The following is a 23,707-nucleotide window of genomic DNA, read 5'->3' as shown; positions in this document are numbered from 1 at the left end:
TAAGTAACTTCCACCAGTTCACTGGTGTGACTTTCTTTAAAACATCATCAGCAAACATATTTCTTGAACGGTTTACCCTTAGCTCTAAAGTTTATTATAGTTGGCATTATGAAGGGATGATTGCTGGATGTCCATGTCATAGCCAACTCCTCTTCTTCAACAGTTAAGGTTTGACCCTAGTACCAAGTACTGAGAATATTTGCAAGAAAATGAGCTGGAGATGGTGCTTGTAGTTTAACTCTGTCATTGCATATTCCTCTTTTTACGATCTCACTCAGTCCCTTCTATATTTCAGCAGCGTCAGCAATAAAACAGCTATTTCCCTGCATTTTGTTCAAGGCTACAGAAATAGGCTTCAGGGTACTCAGCATGTGTTCAACATTTCTCTTAAGTCCAATGTTGAGAACTTTGGCTGTGACAGGGCCATCTATTTGTTCAGGATTTTGTTCACAAACTGTCATCAGATTAGGCGAGTTCTTGATATAGAGCTCAAAACAGTCCACTACTGAGTTCCATCGCACGTCTTGTGGGAGAGTTAGCTTGGTTCCTCCCACTTTTTTCAGAGCAGCTGCTGCAAAGTGGTTGTTATGGAACTATTTTGCAATTTCAACAACATTAGCCTTTATTTATGGAACACTGAAGTCTTTGTCTAGGAGGTGCATCAAATGAGCACTGCAACCGTATGTTATTAGCTTGGGACTCTCGTCACTCTCTTTCTAAATAATTTCTTCTCATCTTGGATATATTTGCAGCATTGTCTGTGACCAAGCTGCATGCTAGACATTTGAAATTTTTTTCAGTTGGTTATAGCTTTTACTGCTACTTCTTGTAAGTATTCTGCTGTGTGTGCATTTCCTGGTGTATCAATTGTTTCTGTAAGGAAGACATTCCCTTCTTCTGTTGTCACACAAGCACATACAACAGGATCATTGTGAACATTGCTCCACCCATCAAGACTCAGGTTAACAATTGCACCCTGTAGAAATTGCACACTGTTCCATTTTGCACACTGTTCAATTTCTCTTTCATACACTTTATCCAGAAATTTGCCTGTGACATCTGCTCTGTTGGGTGGACCGTATCCTGGTCTTAATGACTGAACCATGTTAATAAAATGTGGGTTCTCAATCATACAGAAAGGAGAGTTTGTTGCATAAACCAACCGGGCAATTTTTTCATCAATTACCTCTTTTTGTAATCTGCTGGTTCTTATCACAAACTTATCTATGGTTGTTTCTGGATGATGGAGATTTTTTTTTCTTTTTGCTACAGGTGATATACTGTGGCTATGTGACATAGATGATGTGACTGAAACACTATCATTGGCAGAAAACGCTGAAACTATAGAAAATGATGGTGATCTTGAAGCTGGATAGTCTTCAGAATCCTGTATGTTGAGGATGGATTCCCCTAAACAAAATAAGTCAATGCAGTTATTTAATTATATTACCATACTGCTCATTTAGTATTACTCACTGCATTCACTGACACCCAGTACTACTTTAAAGGTGAAATTGTACAAGGAAGATCTGCCTATTTCTGCTATTTATTTTTTATCACGACTGCATCTAAAATTGATAGTACCATAGAGTAACAACTATATTTTTTGCTCAAACATGAGAATTCAAGAATAGTCCAGAAGGAAGACAGGCAGTCCTTAAGAAAGAAGTACGAAATAAAAAAGTTTACCAACCTGAAGGGCCTGCATGTTCAGACCTGTTCCTTTCACCATCTTCAACGCAGCTTCCTCTTGAGAAGGAACACTTCTCAAGATGTTGTTTCATTCGGGCAACCAGGCCTTGCATTTCTTTGTTGCACTGTTTGCATTTTGCGGGCATGCCTGTCTTACTCACAGGTAGAGGAACTTCATTAAAATATTCCCAAACTGGGTCTCTTTTACGGCCTGCTGCCATTATAGGTTTTCCCTTCTAGTGAGAGAATGGTATGGTAGAACTCAAATCAATGAAGGCTACACTCAGAAAGACCTCAAGACTTCTGGAATATGCTGCTCAAACAGTTTCATTTTTGTTTCTACTGCCTGTCCCTCCCTTCTCAAATTTATCTTCAAACTTCTTCTCCTTGTCCAGATCTATTCTGCCTCCAACAATCTTCTATCCATTGAACTTTTTGAAACTCTGCACTTTTAGAGAGAGATAAGGGATTGACTCTGTGTACACACATTTGCGAGGGACAATAGGGTTGAGGTCTGTTATTTCTCATCTCTATATATTATTTATTTATTTTAAAACATTTTTGCTGTTAACAAGCATGTTATCTCTGGAGACACAAATCCAGTTTGAGAACTGCAAAACTAAGCATCTCTGATGGTATCTTCTAGATTGAGCACTGAATCTCATTTGGTAGATAGAAAGATTAACCTAAACAATCTATACAGTAGCCCCTGGAACCCCATAAATTTGGGCCCCTAATCCATGAACTATTGGAACTCATTTACAAAACTTTTCTTAAACATTACATGAATATATTGTCTTATACTATAGAATTAGAATTTATAATCCCTATTCCATGATGCGATATCTTTGGGCTATAATGCATCTTAATTAAAACTATCTTTAGATAGTTTTTTTCCTCAAAAATCCAATTTAAATAAAAAAATAGGATTTTTTTGATTTGTTAAAAAAATAATACATTTTTATCCACCCTGGACCTGATCCACTGTAGTAAAAACTTACGCTTCTGTAGTTCGCATCCGTAGTTTCAAGCACTCACAGACAATTGCATAATTATAGCTGTGCACAATGGAACCTAAAAAAATGCCGTGGTGAGGTTTACCACTTTTGCCTGGTGTCATGACAGAAGATCTCAGTGGTTGCCCTGGAGGAGACACCCTTGTGAAGTTAATTGGATCTTGGTAGGCAGGCTTGAATTTTTCCTGCTGCTTTGGGGCAAAAACGTATGCATTTTATGTGGGGGAAGTGCGGGAACGTGGCATGAAAAGACCTGCTCAAATTCCACTGCATAGTCCAAAGAAAGGTGCAGGGGAGGTTTTGTCTGTACTCTTGAAGCCCTTAACTTCCATGACAGCTTGGCTTTAATGGCCATCCCACTGAAATACTGATTAATTTTTAAATATTTTGTCAAGAAACATCTGTTTATTTTACATTTGGCCAAATACTCTTCCACTTCTTTGGCCGGCAATAGCTGGCGAGACAACAATTGAGGGCATTTGACTCAGTGGAGGTTTGTCGAGCATATTATTATGGCATAATGCATGCACCTCTTTTCTCCTGGGGTTTGTGTCAAGCAAGGCTTTGCCTTCCAGCAGCGTGTCCTTGTGCTGCAAAGTGACAGGATTCTGTTCCACTGTTCTGAAAAAGTCCGATGTGACAGCAAAGTCAGCAAATGGAGCATTCAGTCCAGTAAATGGGATTCAGCGGCTGAAGGGATGACATGCATTAGCCACAATATGAATGTTTAAAATAAAGAGGAGTCTGAAGGGTCATCTCATCTTGCTCGTCCCTTCTGGGATACATCTAAAAATCCTGCTTTAGGATCTCTTCTACCAACCAACCCGAGATGTACGATCTGATTTATGAAAGCTGCTTCAACCAGCACAACACGAAGTGGGGAGGGGGATCCTTTCCATTCCCCCTAGGTCATGTGTGCATTTGTACTTTGCTAGAAGTGGTTGCTCAGAATCTGCCTGTTTGCAGAGAGGTCTGTGCTAATTAATACTATTACTACCGAGGTCTTTATAACATTTTTCATCAGGAGATCTCAAAACGCTTTACAAAAGAGGTCAGTATCATTGTCCCCATTATACAGATGAGGAAACTGAGGCACAGAGGAATGATGCAACTTGTCAAAGGTTACCGGGAATAGAAGCCTGGTCTGCCGAGTCCCAGTCCGGCATGCTATCCATTAGCCAACACCACCTCCCTTTGTTGGTAGTACACTAGTTCAAACACGTATGCCCCTGTCCATCCCTCTCCAAAGATAGCCACTGCTGGCGGAGCGCGTTTGTTGGCTTGCAATGACTTACAATGCACTTTCTTAACAGTGGCTCCTAATTTAGGCACCACGCAATTTGAGCCTGATGAATCCTGTAGCTTCTGCTTTAATAGGAAGTAGTTAAAGTGGGGATTGGGACCCATGATATTAATTACGGTACTAGAGGTACGGTAACTGCACGGTATTACGAAGGTGACCGTGGGATATTACTACAAGGGAAATCAGAAGTGCGTCAGAACTGATATACCTGCTACTGCCCATGTGGTTGTCATGGGCAAATCTGCAGGGTTAGGAATACCGCCCTTCCCATATTGGAAGGGGCGGGTTTCTGCGCCCGTCACAGCCACCTCCAATGCCAGTGCTCAGGAGACGCGAGAGCCAGAATGACTGAAATAAACTGTGCTGGTGGAACTCACCTGGGGATTGCCCAGGGATTGAAGTGAGAAAGAGACAGGCAGGGGCCCTCTTGCTAAGCCCTGATCTGCACTAATCCTGTTGAGTGGACACATCACCAATGTGACCAATTTGACATGTGACCAGTGGAGAAGAGCAACGTGCAAGGAGACTGTTTGCGTGAAGATTGTTCCTTCTCCCCTCCCAGTGCACCAACCCAATGGGAATCAGAAATAAAAACTGGTCAGGCTAGAAAAAGCAGGGATTACATGTAACCCATCCAGGCTTAATTTAGCACCATCTAGGAAGGAGCTTTAAGGGGCTGCCAATGGGATCAATGTAATGACTGGGCACCACTCATGGCCTCTGTTGTCATCTGGCTGCAGCCCTGTTTCAGGTTACACTCTTAAATGACTGGTGCCAAACTTCATCCTGGCCTCAGTCAGGCCTCCAGGTTAGCACCTGCACTTGTGAGAGTTTGAATAATTCCAAGCCCTACTTGGATCAGTTAAACGCTAGGGGCCCAGTTCATCATTACCAGCACTGTGTGGCCTCCGCAGGAGCCCTGCTGCATGGGGTGATCCAGGGTTGAGCAGGGGCATGCCGGAGGAATGGGGATGTGCTGGGGCATTCTTACTGCTCCGCAGAAATTCTGCCCCTCTGTGTTGGTCCATAAAGCTCCCTAGCCAGCATTCAGCGGCCCTGGAATAGAGTTATTCCAGGTTTTGGCTGGATATGGGCCCATGTCGCCAGGTTCATATCTAGAACCACATTTCACCAAATTCAAGCTACCGCTCTGGTCCCATCCAGATTCCAGCTTCGGCCCAACATGCCTGAGCCATGGGGTTTGGAGCAGAGTCCAACCTTTTCCAGAGTTAAAGGGAATTTGGATCCAAAGCTGCAATTTTCCTCCTGGACTTCACAGGAGTCACTAGTATCACTCTGTAAGAGAGGACAGAATCTATCCTGTGACATTAAAGGGACACCAGGAACTTGAAATCCAGCCATTTTTTAAAAAAAAGATGTACAAGTTGTTCTAAGTCTTGCCCCCAAATTCCCTGCTAACGTTTGTGGGTTTAGAATCACATTCCCCCTCTTGGGGTGCGAAACACACACATACAGTACACACCAGGGGAAACTGACTATGCAGAAAGTGCTGTCAAGTGCAAAATCGGGCACTGGATCAGTACTGAACTAGCTCCCCACTGTGTTGCTAGAGAAACCGAGAAACCATCTCTTAAATGGAAACCCTCAGTGCTTGTGATGAGTAAAGCTCCTATTGCCCTTTTCACAGGGGTAGAGATGTTAACCCTGGTGTCCCGATTTAAATCCAACTCAAATATTCTGCCCATCTAACTTCCCACTGCCGTTTCAGTCTTCTTCCTGTAACCATTGTGTAAGGTTGGTGTGTGCTGTTAAACAGACACTATATTCCTCCCCAGAGCTGGCTAAATTAATGGAGTGGGGAGAATTTCAGAAATGGGGAGAAACACAGTTTACGTAGCCCAGTGAGATCCGTAGGGATAAAAAGGTGCCTTCCAAATGTGAGATATTTATTATTACTATTGGCTGGCGTTCCTTGTGGCCTTATACAGATGACTATAATGTACCAGGATCAAAGCCCCTCTACAGGGAAAATATACCAGGGAAATAAATGCCCAATAATTGTCTGACAGCTCCACAGGGAAGATAAATAAAACACATTTGTATGTTTCCTGAAATGCAATATGTGGCTATAGGGTTGTCCTGATTTTCTTGATCCACTCCCACAAGAATGTTTGCATCAAGCCATGCATTCAGCCTGATCCTGAGCTGTCAGGTGTTATCTCTGTGTTTGATCATATTCTGCATGGGGACTTAATAAGTACTGCTCTCTCCCTTTAGCAATTTTATGACACAAGATCAAAATACATAATTGCCTCAGAGTAAAATTCTAAATAATAATAAGACAACTAGGTACCCAAGCTGACTGCATTATGTGTCTCCCTGCGTGCCTTTTTATTCTCAGCTCAAACACAAACCAAGAAAGCATCTACACTAAACAATGTGTGACCTGGGACAGAAATCCTGCCAAAGATGAAAAAAAAAAAAAAACCCCTCCCAAACCCTACATTTGATTGAAGCGAAGAAGAAAGGCAATTTCTGTCCTGGTTAGGTGTGAAATTTCCAGTGTGTAAAGTTTAGAAAGAGTAAACTTCAAAAAGACAGAGCCACAGCAGTGCTGTTGAAACCAACTCACAGGAAAAAGCCAAATTGTCCCTGTATTAAAGATTCTACCATGGCTTTGATTTGAGGAAAAGAGTCTCACTCTTCCCTCTTCCTTGGCAAGTAATTCCACGGATCAAAGACCCATTTCACATATGTTCCACTATTAATGAGGTGCTTGGAGTATAATTACTCATACCTTTTTCTTCTCTTAACAGCTGAGAGGAAGCGTTCTCTAGGCAAAGACTATCATCCCCTTTGTCTGAAGTGTTACCAGTGCAAACGGCAGCTCAGCCCCGGCCAGCACGCAGAGGTAGGAAACGAACTGTCTCTTATCTGCCTGCCTCAATGAGTTACTGCATGACCACAATAATCCGTCTCCTGATCCCATTTCAAAGGGCTGGTTCGCACTGGGATGCAATGAAGGCTGCATGCAATCCGCTTAGAAGTTTTTTCAGTGTGATAGCTGGGGAGATAAAGGCTGGTAGAAAGTGGACATGCACTGAGAACAGCAGACAGATTAGAACTATTACGGCACCAGGGTAGCATCACCATTTACTAAAAATATCCAGCTTGCCACAGCGATAAAGACAAACTATCGTGTGTCTGTCATACGCCGGTGTGGGGAGGTGGACGGGGGTGAGTGTGTTGAGATAGAGTACAGGTTGCACATGGTACCGTACACACTAGTAGAGCCTGGCAGGAATTTTTCAGCGAAATGTTTTTTCATCAGAAAATACCAATTTGTCCAACCCAAAACCATTCACAGGCAAGGGCCAGTTTCGATGACTTGCTCATCTCGAAAAATTGGTTGGAGAAAAGAAATTTTGAAATTGTCCACACGACTCGTGTCGACATTTTTAGAATGAAAAATTCCAGTTCAGAAACACTTTTTGGTTAGAAATTTATGCTAACAACAATTTTAAAAAATCAAACTTTAAATGAAATGTTTTTGAATGAGACGAATTATAAAAAAAAATTGGGGGCTTGACAGGTGGGAAAATTTGAGATCACGATTTTCATCACAATTCAGGAGGTGAAAATTTTCCTGGGATGGGAAAACCATTTCCTGCCCAGGTCTACACAGACTCGGATCTGAAGGGGCAGCCTCTGAGTACCACCGGGGGAGGGGAGCACGGCACAGCTGTGGTTTGACGTACCTCAAGCAATAGAGCTGAGAGCCCTGCTTTTGAAGACTGCCCAGAGCATCAGGGAGTGAACTCTTGGGAAGATTTTCCTAGTCTAACCCAAAGTCAATGACCCTTTAGGGATGCTGCAAAATCGATGGGATGGGTTTTTGGAGAGGGTTGAGGTGTTCCTCAAATGCGGGAGGTGGGGAGAAATGGAAAGGAGCTTTGTGTAACTGGTTGGCTGGCCAAGTGGAGCTAGCCACTAAATGATTTCAGAGCCTAAGTCCCTCTTTCAAAAGGGATTTAGACAGCTGGGGCTGTATTTTCAAAGATACCACCACTCCTCGAGTAGAGGGGAATCAGCAGGGGTCCCAAGAGCAGTGGATTTCAAAATAAATAATCCTTTGAGATTACCGGGGCAGTTCCCTCTCTCAGAGCAATTGTCTTAGGCTCTCTGCAGTCTCAGGCCACAGTTTCAAGCTCTTCTTACTATCCATCAGGGCTAGAAACAATTTTTAAATTAATACTAGGATTCAGATGTCATCACATGATTCCAGGAGCTGGAACCCCAGGCTGCCTATGCCTTAATGTGTCCCTGCTTCCAAGTCCCAGTGCAGGCAGGGGTGTGTAGGAGTGAGTCTCTGTGGGCATGCAGCAGAGCCTGCCCGTGCCTGCATGCACCTGCCCGCATTCGCGGTGGATGGTATCTCAGGGTAGCCAGAGAGAGCTGCTCTTTATTTGCCTGCAGTACTGCCCCGTGACAGATTCTGCATACAGGATCTGATTTATACAAGACACCCAAGAGCTGTCATGTATCTGCATGAATTTCTGATTCTGCAACATGCCCACCCATATGCTCCTCTTCTCTAAAATCAGAATCAGCCCTACTGCCACACTCTTCAAATCTCCAATCACTGAGACAAATGAAGATGGCGGTGCATGCTGCTGCAGACCTGCCTGGCTTTGTGCTACAAACGGCACAGCCCTTCCTCGCTTTCTGCAAGCTCATGAATCAGAAAGGCCAAGAGATCTTTCAGGTTCTTGCCCAAAGGGCTGTGGTGATGATCTGGGTAAGGGGAAGGCACTAGGACCGATGTTGTTGCTAACACACAGTAACCTGGGCAGCTCAGCCAGCGCATTCCCCTTAACATGTGATCAGAGCCAAATTCTGCTTGCTGACTAGGCAGAAGTGGGAAGCTGGTGGAAGCCTGTTCTGTGTCTGTCTCATGTGAACTTTTTGTGTCTAAGGTGATATGTACGTCACCCCTCCCCTAAAACAGCCTAATGAAGAACAATCCCCAGCCTGATTTCCCCCTTCTCGAGGACAGTAACAATTGGCTGAGCCCAGACCTACTCCTCACTCAGCTGTTCTGGCACCTGTATATTATGCACTTTTTAAAATGTCAAAATCAGCCTAAGAGCCTCGGGCCATGGTCCTGGACCCCTTGTGGATTAGATTTTATTGAAACAAAATGTTTGATTGGCCCCAAACAAGTTCCCCCCCCACAAAAAAAATTGTTTCACGGGAAATGTGAACATTTCTCAATGAAAGGAAATGTCAAAATGTTGGAATTTGCCATGGAGGGAAATTCTGACTTTTGACCAGCTCTAAGGATAAGTTACCTATCTTCTTTTCATCTGGAATTCTCTCTGTGTAGTTCTGTCCGAGCTTCAAAAAAGATACCAAAAAAGAGAGGGTTCAAAGAAGAGCAACGAAAATGAGTCTTGAGTCTCTACTAGGAGAGATGGAAGGAACTGGTTTGTTTAACCTAAAAACTACTCGTGGAATCATGGAAGTCAACGAATGGCTACGCAGGTGGTGTCGGAGAGAAGGCTTTGGATTCTTTGACCATGGGATGGTGTTCCAAGAAGGAGGAGTGCTAGGCAGAGACGGGCTCCACCTAACGAAGAGAGGGAAGAGCATCTTCACAAGCAGGCTGGCTAACCTAGTGAGGAGGGCTTTAAACTAGGTTCACCGGGGGAAGGAGACCAAAGCCCTGAAGTAAGTGGGGAAGTGGGATACTGGGAGGAAGCACGAGCAGGAGCGTGCAAGAGGGCAGGGCTCCTGTCTGATACTGAGAAAGAGGGACGATCAGCGAGTTATCTCAAGTGCCTATACACAAATGCAAGAAGCCTGGGAAACAAGCAGGGAGAACTGGAAGTCCTGGCACAGTCAAGGAATTATGATGTGATTGGAGTAACAGAGACTTGGTGGGATAACTCACATGACTGGAGTACTGTCATGGATGGATATAAACTGTTCAGGAAGGACAGGCAGGGCAGAAAAGGTGGGGGAGTTGCACTGTATGTAAGGGAGCAGTGTGACTGCTCAGAGCTCAAGTATGAAACTGCAGAAAAACCTGAGTGTCTCTGGATTAAGTTTAAAAGTATGAGCAACAAGGGTGATGTCATGGTGGGAGTCTGCTATAGATCACCGGACCAGGGGGATGAGGTGGACGAGGCTTTCTTCTGGCAACTCACGGAAGTTACTAGATCGCAGGCCCTGGTTCTCATGGGAGACCTCAATCACCCTGCTATCTGCTGGGAGAGCAATACAGCAGTGCACAGACAATCCAGGAAGTTTTTGGAAAGTGTAGGGGACAATTTCCTCGTGCAAGTGCTGGAGGAACCAACTAGGGGCAGAGCTCTTTTTGACCTGCTGCTCACAAACCGGGAAGAATTAGTAGGGGAAACAAAAGTGGATGGGAACCTGGGAGGCAGTGACCATGAGATGGTTGAGTTCAGGATCCTGACACAAGGAAGAAAGGAGAGCAGCAGAATATGGACCCTGGGCTTCAGAAAAGCAGACTTTGACCCCCTCAGGGAACTGAGGGGCAGGATCCCCTGGGAGAATAACATGAGGGGGAAAGGAGTCCAGGAGAACTGGCTGTATTTTAAAGAATCCTTATTGAGGTTACAGGGACAAACCATCCCGATGTGTAGAAAGAATAGTAAATATGGCAGGTGACCAGCTTGGCTTCACAGTGAAATCCTAGCTGATCTTAAACACAAAAAAGAAGGTTACAAGAAGTGGAAGATTGGACAAATGACCAGAGAAGAGTATAAAAATATTGCTTGGGCATGCAGGAGTGAAATCAGGAAGGCCAAATCACACCTGGAGTTGCAGCTAGCAAGAGATGTTAAGAGTAACAAGAAGGATTTCTTCTGGTATGTTAGCAACAAGAAGAAAGTCAAGGAAAGTGTGGGCCCCTTACTGAATGAGGGAGGCAACCTAGTGACAGAGGATGTGGAAAAAGCTAATGTACTCAATGCTTGTTTTGCCTCTGTCTTCACGAACAAGGTCAGCTCCCAGACTACTGCACTGGGCAGCACAGCATGCGGAGGAGGTGACCAGCCCTCTGTGGAGAAAGAATTGGTTCGGGACTATTTAGAAAAGTTGGACGTGCACGTGTCCATGGGGCCGGACGCGCTGCATCTAAGAGTGCTAAAGGAGTTGGCGGATGTGATTGCAGAGCCATTGGCCATTATCTTTGAATACTCATGGCGATCAGGGGAAGTCCCGGATGACTGAAAAAAGGCTAATGTAATGCCCATCTTTAAAAAAGGGAAGAAGGAGGATCCTGGGAACTACATGCCAGTCAGCCTCACTTCAGTCCCTGGAAAAATCATGCAGCAGGTCCTCAAGGAATCAATTCTGAAGCACTTAGAGGAGAGGAAAGTGATCAGGAACAGTCAGCCTGGATTCACCAAGGGCAAGTCATGCCTGACTAATCTAATTGCCTTCTATGACGAGATAACTGGCTCTGTGGATGAGGGGAAAGCGGTGGACGTGTTGTTCCTTGACTTTAGCAAAGCTTTTGACACGGTCTCCCACAGTATTCTTGCCAGCAAGTTAAAGAAATATGGGCTGGATGAATGGACCATAAGGTGGCTAGAAAGTTGGCTAGATTGTCGGGCTCAGCGGGTAGTGATCAATGGCTCCATGTCTAGTTGGCAGCCCGTATCAAGTGGAGTGCCCCAAGGGTAGGTCCTGGGGCCGGTTTTGTTCAATATCTTCATAAATGATCTGGAGGATGGTGTGGATTGCACCCTCAGCAAGTTTGCAGATGACACTAAACTGGGAGGAGAGGTAGATACGCTGGAGGGTAGGGATAGAATACACAGCGCCCTAGACAAATTAGAGGATTGGGCCAAAAGAAATCTGATGAGGTTCAACAAGGACAAGTGCGGAGTCCTGCACTTAGGACGGAAGAATCCCATGCACCGCTACAGACTAGGGACCGAATGGCTCGGCAGCAGTTCTGCAGAAAAGGACCTAGGGGTTACAGTGGACAAGAAGCTGGATATGAGTCAACAGTGTACCCTTGTTGCCAAGAAGGCCAATGGCATTTTGGGATGTATAGGTAGGGGCATTGCCAGCAGATCGAGGGACGTGATCGTTCCCCTCTATTCGACATTGGTGAGGCCTCATCTGGAGTACTGTGTCCAGTTTTGGGCCCCACACTACAAGGATGTGGAAAAATTGGAAAGAGTCCAGCGAAGGGCAACAAAAATGATTAGGGGACTGGAACGCATGACTTATGAGGAGAGGCTGAGGGAACTGGGATTGTTTAGTCTGCGGAAGAGAAGAATGAGGAGGGATTTGATAGTTGCTTTCAACTACCTGAAAGGGGGTTCCAAAGAGGATGGATCTAGACTGTTCTCAGTGGTAGCAGATGACAGAACAAGGAGTAATGGTCTCAAGTTGCAGTGTGGGAGGTTTAGGTTGGATATTAGGAAAAACTTTTTCACTAGGAGGGTGGTGAAACACTGGAATGCGTTACCTAGGGAGGTGGTGGAATCTCCTTCCCTAGATATTTTTAAGGTCAGGCTTGACAAAGCCCTGGCTGGGATGATTTAGCTGGGGATTGGTCCTGCTTTGAGTAGGGGGTTGGACTAGATGACCTCCTGAGGTCCCTTCCAACCCTGATATTCTATGATTCTATGATACTCGAAAAGGCAGCAAGGTACCGGCACATTCCTAAGGGCGGCTCAATACAGAAGAGCACAAGTAACTATTCTTAGGGGACACTGGGATTAAACTAAGGAGCAAGGTGCTGAAGTTAAAAGGAGAAAGGGAGATAGCAGAAGTAACTGATGTTAAAGTCAGTCAGCCAGCGAAACGAAGTGTCGAATAAGGTAGCTTGCTATGGCACAGTCACTAGACATCTCTAACCTGGAAGCAGGGGCTTTAATTAGGCAATCTGAGAAAGTCCCTTTTCATTTCCGAAAGCTCTGACTCAGGGATCTGCTGTAAATCAGCTTTGAATCCAGGTCTCCAGAGGGAGAGACTGGCTGTTTAACTCGCTATCCTCATAGCTAGGATTAGACCAGAAATAGCAGACACCCACCTATTCTGGAAGTGAAGCTGCTTCCCTGAATATGCGCATCCCATCCCCACAGCGTCTGTGGGAAGCTCCTTTTACTAGTGGATTGATTTAAAGTGACTGCTTATCCTGACAGTCGCTATTTCCTGGCAAATGTTGGCCTCTGGCTCAGTTGATTTCATCATGTAACCCGCATTCCCCTTACTCCCTCTAATACAGTATGAATTTGCTTAAAAGCAGAAGTTGAGTTTTTTCAGACCCAGCCATTTAGTCACCTGGCTGTAGTGCAACGTTAGCGGCAGTGGTGTTATTTATCACTAGTTAATTAAAGCGCTGGGAAAAGGCGAGTCTTGGAGTTCACAAGTGTGTGTGTGTGTGTGGGGGGGAATTAGAGGGGTTTTTCAGCAATAGATAATGAGCGAGCTTCAAAATGTCTGGTCGGTGACATACTCTGAGTGCCCCCAAAGCCCCCCACACAGCATAGGAAGAATGGAAAATGCCAGGCAGTAATATTGTACAGTATCCTTTGAGCTCATGACAAGACCTAATGCTCCTAAAGGTGGGAAATCTCAGCAGCACTGGTCATAAAGACCACCCAGGCTCTTGGGATTTGTTTGCTAAGGAAGTTTCCTGACACACTGGGTGTTTCCTTTCTCCATATTTGCTAAGTGTCAATATGGGGTGAACAGAAGAAAATCCAGCCACTCGTTTTAATTTCAGTTCACTGTCAGGAACCGAAGGGAAATACTAGGTAGTGATGTTTAAATTAACCCCCCCCAGCTGGGTTTTGTTCCTGTTATTCCCTTTGACCTGAGCGATTAGCTAAATACAGGGTGTCACGGGTTGTTCCAGTTAGGGGGAGAAACTGGTGACAGAGCTAGATATTGTCTTTGATGCAATCATGTTTATTTAAAAAGATTACGTGTAAAGTCCTGTTTGCCTGAACACAGCAGGAATCAAATAGCAGGAGCCAGTTTCCTTGCTTGCTGTTCCAAGCCTTCCTTTCCAGCCAACACTCTGCCTAAAAAGCTTTCTATTAGCTCTCTCTCAGAACCACATTACCAGCCTTCTCTTACTGTCTTCCTGCTCCTTCTGTTTCTGTGGTGCTGTCTTTCTCTCTCCCAATTCTCCCCTCCCACACATATCCTCACCCACAAACAATGCTCAGCAAAGCCCTCAGCCCACACAGTTCTAATTCCTGGGCAGACTTGCATATACCTTTGTTTTAGGCAGGAGCTGCTTAACTGTCTCTTACAAATATCTGAAATGAGGGGTGGCAGCCACACCCAACAGGTTAAATGAGGTATAACCCAACCCACAATATTATACTATTATTAATTATCCATGCTGCGGTAGCATCTAGGCCCCAGCCATGGATTGGGACCCCAATGTGCAAGGCACTGTACAAACACAGAACAAAAATACTGGCCTGCTATGTCTCCTCAAATCCAACAAGCCAAGCATGCCATTCAAGCGAACCACAAGGGGCTAGAATCAGATCCTTGGCTCCCGTACATCAGTGTAGCACCAGTGACTTCAATAGAGCTACAGCAGCTTGCACCAGCTGAGGCTCTGGCCCTGTGACTTTAACCGGATAAGAAGCACATAATGAGAAAATGGATCACGTCAGCCCAATGAGAAGGTCCATTATTTACAAGCTCCATCCAACCCTAACTCATTCCTAGGTGCAGTCTCCAACCAACTCCAGCTGCAGCTGCTTCCAGCTGGCCAGCCTGCTTTTGAACTCCATGCAAAATGGTCCAGGTCTTAAAAGCACACTGTCCACATCCAGATGCCATGGCTCACAAAGCTCTAGATGCTGCTTGTTTGAATCGAGCGCACACATTATTCCTCAACCCACTTTAAGCAGGACTTGCCCTCTCTGCTCTGGGTTCCATTTCCATGGGCTGCTGAGACACATACTGTGACCAGCTGGTTGGAGGGCAATCCTTATCCTTTTCTTATGAGTATATGTCTATCTATCGTTTTACAGGAGTGGAGTTGGCTCAGCCAATCAGAATGCAGGTTTGCTGTACCGCCACTATGCAGGCCCATCCCTGTGTTGCTATATCTCAGTAATAACCTATACCCCGTGCTAGTTAACAGCCTAGATTTCAGCCTGGAGTTTATGTACCCCAGGATAGAACAATTCCAGTTCTACTGGAGATCTCTTGTGTGATCTCAGGTGAGTCAGTCAATCTCCCTGGGCCTGAGCTCCCCACCTCTAAAATGGGGGTGCGGATACTGTACTTCCTTTGTCTGCCTGGCCTGTTTAGAACATAAGCGTTTTTGGGCAGGGACTGAGCATGTGTACAGCTCCTATCGCTACAGGGCTGTGATTTCAGCTCATGTCCACGGGTGCTCCTGTTTTACAAATAAGAATAACCAAAGGAGACAATGTGCACAACCGTTGACGCTTGGGAGTTCTGCATGTGGGTGGGTGATTACCAAAGTGTACCCTTGACATGATTGAAGTGGAAATGATGGGAGGTGGGGAATTAAATTCTGGGGTACATGGGCAGCTCAAAGATAGCTGGATCTCAGGAAGATGTTGACACAGGAACCGAACGCTGAATTCTCAAGGTCTAATGCTCCACGTCTTGCCGATGGCAATTGTCCCATTGCAGTCAATGGGATTACACACAGGATAAGTGAGACAAATAGGATTTTGCCTTGAGTCAGGGATCGATTCAAAGTCAGTCTTTCCATCCACTTCGATCACTTTAGATAAGGTCCCAACAACTTTAATTCCTCTGGGGTTTGGGATATTTTTCCGTCTCCCAAAGTAGAGAGCCACACTGATAAAGGAAAGTTAGAGGTGGGCTGGCTTGCCAGAGGTCGGGATGGCAGGTACTTGCACTATCATCAGATCTGTCCACTGCAATCAGCTAATATTGAGCTGAAATGAGAAGCTAAAAGAGATCTATGGCACAAAGCAATGCTCATGATACTTTATTTTAAATATCAGAGAGGTAGCAGTGTTAGTCTGGATCTGTAAAAGCGGCAAAGAGTCCTGTGGGCACCTTGTAGACTAACAGACGTACTGGAGCATGAGCTTTCGTGGGTCAATATCCACTTCGTCGGATGCACCCACGAAAGCTCATGCTCCAATACGTCTGTTAGTCTATAAGGTGCCACAGGACTCTTTGCCGCTTTTATTTTAAACTTTGCTTGTGTTTTTTTTTTTAAAGACAGACCATAACAAAAACAACCCTCTTGCTGAGTTCCCTCTATGCCGCTCCCCTTCCCAGCCCTTCAGTCAGTTTATCTGCTTTCACCCCGAACTCACCTGTAGCAGCTCTGTGTTTTACTCTGTCTGAGTACACCCATATCAATGCCAGCACTTAAATACCATTAACAGGAACATTTGGGGGAGGAATAATACATGCCTTCAGCCCGCACTGAAATGCTTTGGCCTCAGTGCAGTTTTTGGGAGACAGGGAAGCAAACTGAAAAATCTCTAATAAAAGGAAATGAGAAGTGTCTCTCCTACAGAGTGGAGTAGTTAGCAAGGACTAACTCCATACGTCTAATTCATAAACTGAAATAATCTTCTATTAGCAGAAAGTTTAGGCCCAACAGTTAGATTCTGATTGAAAATTATAAAAAAACATTGTCTACTTGTTCTCATTAAATATTTTTTTTTAAAAAACCACTCAACGCAACACATTTTTTGCATTTAAAAATTTCCCATGTACTGTTTGCAACCCAAACACTGAAGCGTCATGCACCTAAGAGAAGTGCAATAAAGCAAGGGAAACGGACTAGGATCTAATTTGCAGTGTTGTTATCGTCATGTTGGTCCCAGGATATCAGAGAGACAAGGCGGATGAGGTAACATCTTTTACTGGAATAACTTCTGTTGGTGAGAGAGACAAGCTTTTTGAGCTCTTCTTCAGGTCTGGGAAGGGTAATCAGAGTGTCACAGCTCAATAAAAGGTGGAACAATTTGTTAAGCATAAGGAGTTAACACCTGTTGCAAGAAACCATTCAAAATCGAATAGGAAATTAACACATCCGCAGTCATAGGACAAGGGAGAGTTCGGGCAGGTCTACACTAGAAAGGTATATTTGCACAGCTGCACCAATGCAGCTGCATCCCTGTAGCACATCTGATGAAGACTCTCTAAGCTGATGGGAGAGAGCTCTTAATAACTCCACCTCTGTGAGAGGAGGGAGCTATGTCGGTGGAAGAAGCTCTCCCACCGACATAGCACTGTCTATACAGGGGGGTTAGGGTTGTTATAACTATGTTAGTCAGGAGTGAGGATTTTTCACACCCCTGAATGACTTAGTTGTACCGCAGTAAGTCCTATGCTCATCATTTAAAGGTGTTATGCAGGTTTCCTTTGAGGACAAAGACTGAGAGGTCAGATATAAAGTGATCACTTTGTGAAAAGTGTTCACCCATGGGTGATTGGATGGTTTTGTCTTTTACAATTTTGCTGTGTGAGTTCATTTGAAAGCATAGTGATTGTCTGATTTCATCCACATAATGGTTGTTGGGACATTTGATGCACTGGATGAGGTACACCATGTTTGTGACAGGCATGTGTAGGACCCATGGTTCTTGAAGGGTGTATTGTAGGGGTTACTGATCATCATAGCAGTGGAGATATGGCTTCAGGTTTTGAATCTGTTGTTCTGGCAGGGTCTGGTGCCACTTCCAGTTGGTGTATCCTGGTCTGTGTGGAGTTTGCTTCTGATGAGGAGTTTGGCAAGTTTGGGAGCTGGGGGTTGGAAGGCCAGAAGATGGAAGACGGGAAAGATTTCTTTCAGGATGTGGTCCCCATCAAGTATGGGTTGTAATGGTTTGATGATACCATGCATGGATTCCAGTGTGGGTTAGTATGTGACACTTAGGGGTTTGGGGTCAGTGGGGTGTTTTTTTGTTCTGTATTGAAGCAGATTATCTCAGGGAATTAGGGTGGCCCATTCCATGATGCAATCTACTTCTCTGGTGAAGAGTCCTTTATTGGTGAAAGCAGTTTTAGGTGTGTTAAGGTGCGTATCCCGAATATTCTCCTCGGAGCATATTCTATGGTATCTCAGGGCCTGGCTAGAGATAACAAATTTCTTGGTGTAACTGGGGTCGATGCTGAACTTGTGGAGGTAAGTGTGATGATTTGTGGATTTCCTTATATCTGGTTCTAGGGCTCCATTGTTGAAGCTGATCGTGTTTTTCAGGAAGGTGAGGCGGGTGTGGGAATGTTCTTGAGAGAGTTTGATGGATGGCTGGTGGTTGTTGAAGTTGGGGGGGCACTCTAGGAGGGAGATTTGGTCATTTGTGGAGACGGCGAATATAATCATTGATGTATCTCAGGTGTATCATTGATTTCATGCAGCATTTTTCTAGAAATTCTTCCTCCAGGTGGCCCACGAAGAGGTTGGCATATTATTCCTATGACTGCAGCAATTGCCCACTTCATTTAGAATTGTTTCTCGCAATATGTGTTAACTCCTTATGCTTAACTATCTGTTCTCCCTTGTGTTTAGCTGTGACACGCTGCGTACCTTTCCCAGACCTGAAGAGGAGCTCTGTGTGGAGCTCAAAAGCTTGTCTCTCTCACCAACAAAAGATATTACCTCATCCACCTTGTCTCTCTCTAGAGTCTAGTTTCACAGGTTATACAGAAATGTAAATAAAGAGATTCATGGTGAAAATCGTAAGTCCTGGAGCACCCACTGAAAAATTTAGTGGGTGGTTAGCATCCACTGGCAGTCAGCTCCTCCTCCTCCCCACACAGAACCTCCTGCCTGCCAGTGGCCCTGCTGATCAACTCCTCCCCCTCCCTCCCAGTGCCTTCTGGCCACCATGATCAGCTGTTCCATGCCGTGGAGGAGGCGCTGGAGAGGAGGGAGAGGAGTGGGGATGGGGCATGCTCAGGGGCGGGGGCAGCACTGGGTAGGAAGAGGCAGAGCGGGGGCAGAGCAGAGGCAGGAAGAGGAAGAGCAGAGGTGTGGGCTTGGGGGAAGGGGTGGGGTGTGGGTGGGGTCTGGGGTGGCACAGGGGTTGAGCACCCCTGAGACAAGGAGGAAGCTGGCACCTGTGGTGAAAACATTCTTTCCATTTGAATAACAAAGAAACATTGGTAACACACGAACAGTCTTTGGGTTTTCTTTAACAAGGATTTTAAACCTGACAGTATCTGTTTAAGTGAATTATAATATATCCCTCCTACCTGTTAAAGTGTAATTTGTGTGAGCCTTTATGTCTCCCCTACTCTGAGTGGTGCCTGCTCCCAATCCAGGTTTCCAACACAATAGTGCAAATCACAGCTTCTTCCCCATTACCACTAAACTGCCTCAGCTGGCCTGCTATCTATTGCCCGACCAGTGAAGAAATGTTTGTGGCTATACAACCTGGTGCTGTAAATCCATTACCTCTGACAGCTAAGTAGCATTGGCTCAGATCAGGCCTTGGATGGGGCAGCTAAGTGTTGCAGGAAGTGTTATCAGTGGGACAGCAGGTAGCACTCTTGGGTCTGAATGAGGTGCTGTCTTTCAGATGAGATTCAAAAACAGGATTGGTACCACTTATGGTCATCAAAGGTGCCATGGGACTTTAAAAGAGGAGTAGGGAAATTAACTCTGATGTCATGTCCAAATTCAAAGATGGGTAATTATAGTCTAACTCCTTAGATTCCCTCTGCAGTTTTGGTTGGATAAGGTAGTCTTCACTTTCTGTCCTGAACTGTTCGGTGTGTTGCTGTTTTCATGAGACATTTGTCACATCTCATTGCAAAGGTGACTACAATTCCTCAGTGGATAGTGTGAAACTTACCTACATATAATTTGTATATGTAAAACTGAATGAAAGCTGTAAGATACAGATAATTACATATTTACATTGAGTTAACTCTCTCTGTAAGCAGGTGGAGAGACTCAGCAGGCATCCAGAGAGAGGGAAATAGCAATCTGTCTAAGATTCATGCCTTTTAAGGCCAAAAGGGTCCATTAATGATAATCAAGTCTGATCTCCTGCATGGCACAGGCCTGTGATCCCTGCATGAAGCTCAAGACTGCTGGCTGCACAACATCATATGTTTCAGAAAAAGACATCCAATTTTGATTTACTGACCTTACGTGATAGAGAATCCACTACATCCTTAGGAGAGCTGTTTCAATGCTTAAATCTACTCACTGTTAAAAATTTGCACCTTATTTCTAGCTTCCAGACATTATGTTATCTTTTTCCTCTAGAGCCATCTGCAGTAAGAAATGCCTTTCCCATTTAAGTATTTGTAGATCACCATCAAGCCAGCTCTTAAACTTGTCTAGGATAAACTGAATAGACTGAACTTCTTTAGTTACTCATTGTAAGGCAGGTTTTCCAGACCTCGAATCATTCCTGTAGCTCTTCTCCAAACCCTTTCCAATTTGTCAACATCTTTTTTCATAGATTCACAGATTTCAAAGCCAGAAGGGACCACTGTGATCCTCTAGTCTGACCTCCTGTATAATACAGGCCACAGAACTACCCCAAAATAATTCCTAGAGCAGATCTGTTAGAAAAACATCCCATCTTGGTTTAAAAATTGCCAGTGATGGATAATCCATCATGATCCTTGGTAAGTTGTTCCAGTGGTTAATTACCCTGACTGTTAAAAATGTACACCTTATTTGCCTAGCTTCAACTTCCAGCCGTTGGATCATGCTGGAACATAAGATCTGCCATACTAGGTCAGATCATGGTCCATCTTGCCAATTATTATATCTCCCATGGTGGCCTGTATCTAAGCGTCAGGGGGAATGTAAAGAAAAGAGCAATTATGGAGTGATCCACCCCTGTCTTCCACTCCCAGTTTCTGGTCATCAGAGGTCCAGAACTGGACACAATGTTCCAGCAGAGATTGCACGAGTGCCAAATACAAGAGGGAAAATAATTTCTCTGCTCCTACTTGAGAATCCCTTGTTTATGCAGCCAAGAATCATATTAGCTCTTTTGGCCACAGTGTTGCACTAGGAGCTCATATTCAGGTGCTTGTCCACCACGACCACCAAATCTTTTCAGAGTCACTGCACCCCAAGATAGAGTCCCCCGTTATGTAAGTATGGCCTACGTTCTTTTTTCCCATGTATATACATTTACATTTAGCCATATTAAAAGGCATATTGTTTGCTTGTGCCCAGCTTCCCAGGCAATTCTGTATCAGAGACCTATCCTCTTCGTTATTTACCATTCCCCCAATTTTGATGTCATCTGCAAACTTTATCACTCATGATTTTATGTTGTTTTCCAGATCATTGATAAAAATGTTGGTAAATTGTAACAATGGCTAATTACTCTCACTTAAAATTATGCCTTATTTCCAGTCTGAGTTTGTCCATGATTCCATATTCCATGTCAAGCTAACTGGCCTATAGTTACGTAGGTCATCCTGTTTATCCTTTTAAAATACTGTCACAACATTATTTTTTCCCCAGTATTCCAAGATATTTTAAAAAGCAACATCAATGGTTCAGAGCGTCTGCCAGCCAATTCTTTTAAAACTCACGGGTGCCAGTTATCTGATCCTGCAGATTTAAAGATGTTTAACTTTAGGAGTTACTTTATAACAACTTGCCTAGTTATTGTTGGAACAAAAAGTATTTCAGTATTCCTCTAACATGTGGCTACATCATACAGCTTCTTTCCAAATGCACAACAAAAATTATTCAACCCTTCTGCTTTTTCTCCAGAATTATTGACAATTTTACCATATCTGTCTAGTAAACAACCTCTGTTATTTCTAGAAATTCCTTTGTTCTCAATTTATGTCCATACCTTTTTCACTGATACCTTTAGCTTCCATTATCAATTGTCTGAATTTCATAACTGCTAATTTATAGTCATTACAACTTCCCTCTTTTTCAATTTGTTATATATTGTACTTTATTTTTTGTAGCTGATTTCACTTCCTTTCTTAACCAGGATGATATTTTATGTGAATAAGGCTTCTTTTAGGGTTGCAGGATTGTGGTTTATTTAGATATTTAGTAAAGCTTTCTTAAACACTCCCAGTTATCCATTTCTAAATTTTTTTTCTTCCAATCAATTTTGATCGTAATTGTTTCCAGCATCAGAAAAATTGCCCTGTTAAAATGCCAAGTATATATATTAATGGTCAGGACTATATCCTCTTTGAACATAACAAATGTAATTAGGTCATGAGGACTTGCTCTTAGGCAACCGCTAATTCTTAGCTAAATGATCAATTCTTCTTTATCTGTCAGAATAAGGTCTAATATAGAAGTACTCCTACTTGGATATAATACACTTAGAAATCATCATCTATAGTTTTAAGAAACTCAAAGGACGTTTAAATAGTGGCAGCTTCAAACTTCCTGCATATGTCCCCCCGACTGAACTCCCCAACGACAACGTTTATTCTTTCTGTACATTGCAAATAGATGTTTAAAGAGCTGCTTATCCTGCTCTCAATGTCTGTAACAAACTCCCACCTATCTCCCACCTTGTGGCTCATCAGTGAGAACACTGATCCAGAAGCCCTCCAGGTCCTGTGTTTTGAACTGATGGCAACTCTAAAGCAGGTAATGGTATCTGCTGCCCACTCTGTCCTGCCTAAATAGGTGATAACATTCCCACTACATGTATCCTCCCACCATGTCACAGGAATAGCTGAGTGGCCTGCAGTCTTGAGCCCTGCCTCCTTATCCTCCCCTGAACACCTGTGGAAAAGGATGAAAAAAGAAACTGCAATTTGTTTGCTAGTGATCAAGTAGTGCCCCTTGCCCCCTGCCACGAGCACCTGTCACAGTCTCTAGGTATATTTTACTGTTACATTCCAATAGAGACATAAATAACCCAAATAGATGCCCAAATCAACACCCTTCCACAAATACAAATAATCATGCCTTACCCGCTCAGTCTGCCTCCTCTGTGAAGGCCCAGATAAACAGCTGATTCTTGCACCATGACTGGAAGGTCTCTGACCCAAGTGTAGTAGAAAGAGAGCCTGAGACATGAGGCCTTGTATCAGGGGCCTGAACTAAAGTAGTGGTCAAGCCTTGCTAATATAAAGCAAAGTTGGCAAGAGACAGGCTGTGAGCAGGCTCACAGAACCTGGCAAGAATAGGGCTGGTATTGCAAAAACCACACACATTCCTGAGAAGTGCTGGGCACAGGACACATTCCAGAAGGGTGGTACCAGAACACTCCGATACCAAGTATGGTACAAACACACTCCCCGAAGATGATACAAGGATACACTGACCCCCTCTTAGTGATAAGGTCAGGATGACAGTGTGATGGATTAGAGATGTTTTGATCAAACCAACAGGTACAAGGTAATGGGTGGAACAACCCACATCAGGGGGCAGTCGCTAACCACGTCTGAGGGGCGATACGTCACTTGTTTGTACTGGTGTATAAAGAGGCGTCTCAGAGGGAGTGTATCTAGTCAGCCTAGCGGGGCAGTGGAAAGTCCTGCCACTGACTGAGGTGGTTCATTGTCACAGGCACACATGTGCTAGTGTAACGTAGACGTTGATCTGGGGAGCTAGGACCGTGCTTTGTCTGGCTGGGCGCCTTCGCTACTGAAACGGGTCTGTGGTTTTCTTGGGCAATATGATCGAGGTCTGCTGCCTCAGCTATCTGGTGCAGCACACAGAGGGAACACGCAGCCAACATCTGACAACACCAAAGAGCAAAGTGAATTCTAGAGCTGAGAGTCCTTA

The 23,707-nt window shown here is 44.3% G+C and overlaps 1 protein-coding gene across 1 annotated transcript in view; it reads left to right on the top strand.

Moving 5' to 3' along the window:
- The window catches only part of LOC114020978 (cysteine-rich protein 1), a 54,626-nt gene that overhangs the window by 23,430 nt on the left and 7,489 nt on the right, over positions 1-23,707 (top strand). Inside the window, exon 2 of the mRNA XM_027828596.3 lies at positions 6,789-6,883. Coding sequence (XP_027684397.1) covers positions 6,789-6,883 — 95 coding nt within the window. The remainder of the gene's footprint in view (positions 1-6,788; positions 6,884-23,707) is intronic.

The sequence above is a fragment of the Chelonia mydas genome, chromosome 5, assembly GCF_015237465.2.
Source record: "Chelonia mydas isolate rCheMyd1 chromosome 5, rCheMyd1.pri.v2, whole genome shotgun sequence".
In the NCBI taxonomy this organism is placed as follows: Eukaryota; Metazoa; Chordata; order Testudines; family Cheloniidae; genus Chelonia; species Chelonia mydas.
This window is presented reverse-complemented; position numbering and strand designations above follow the sequence as displayed.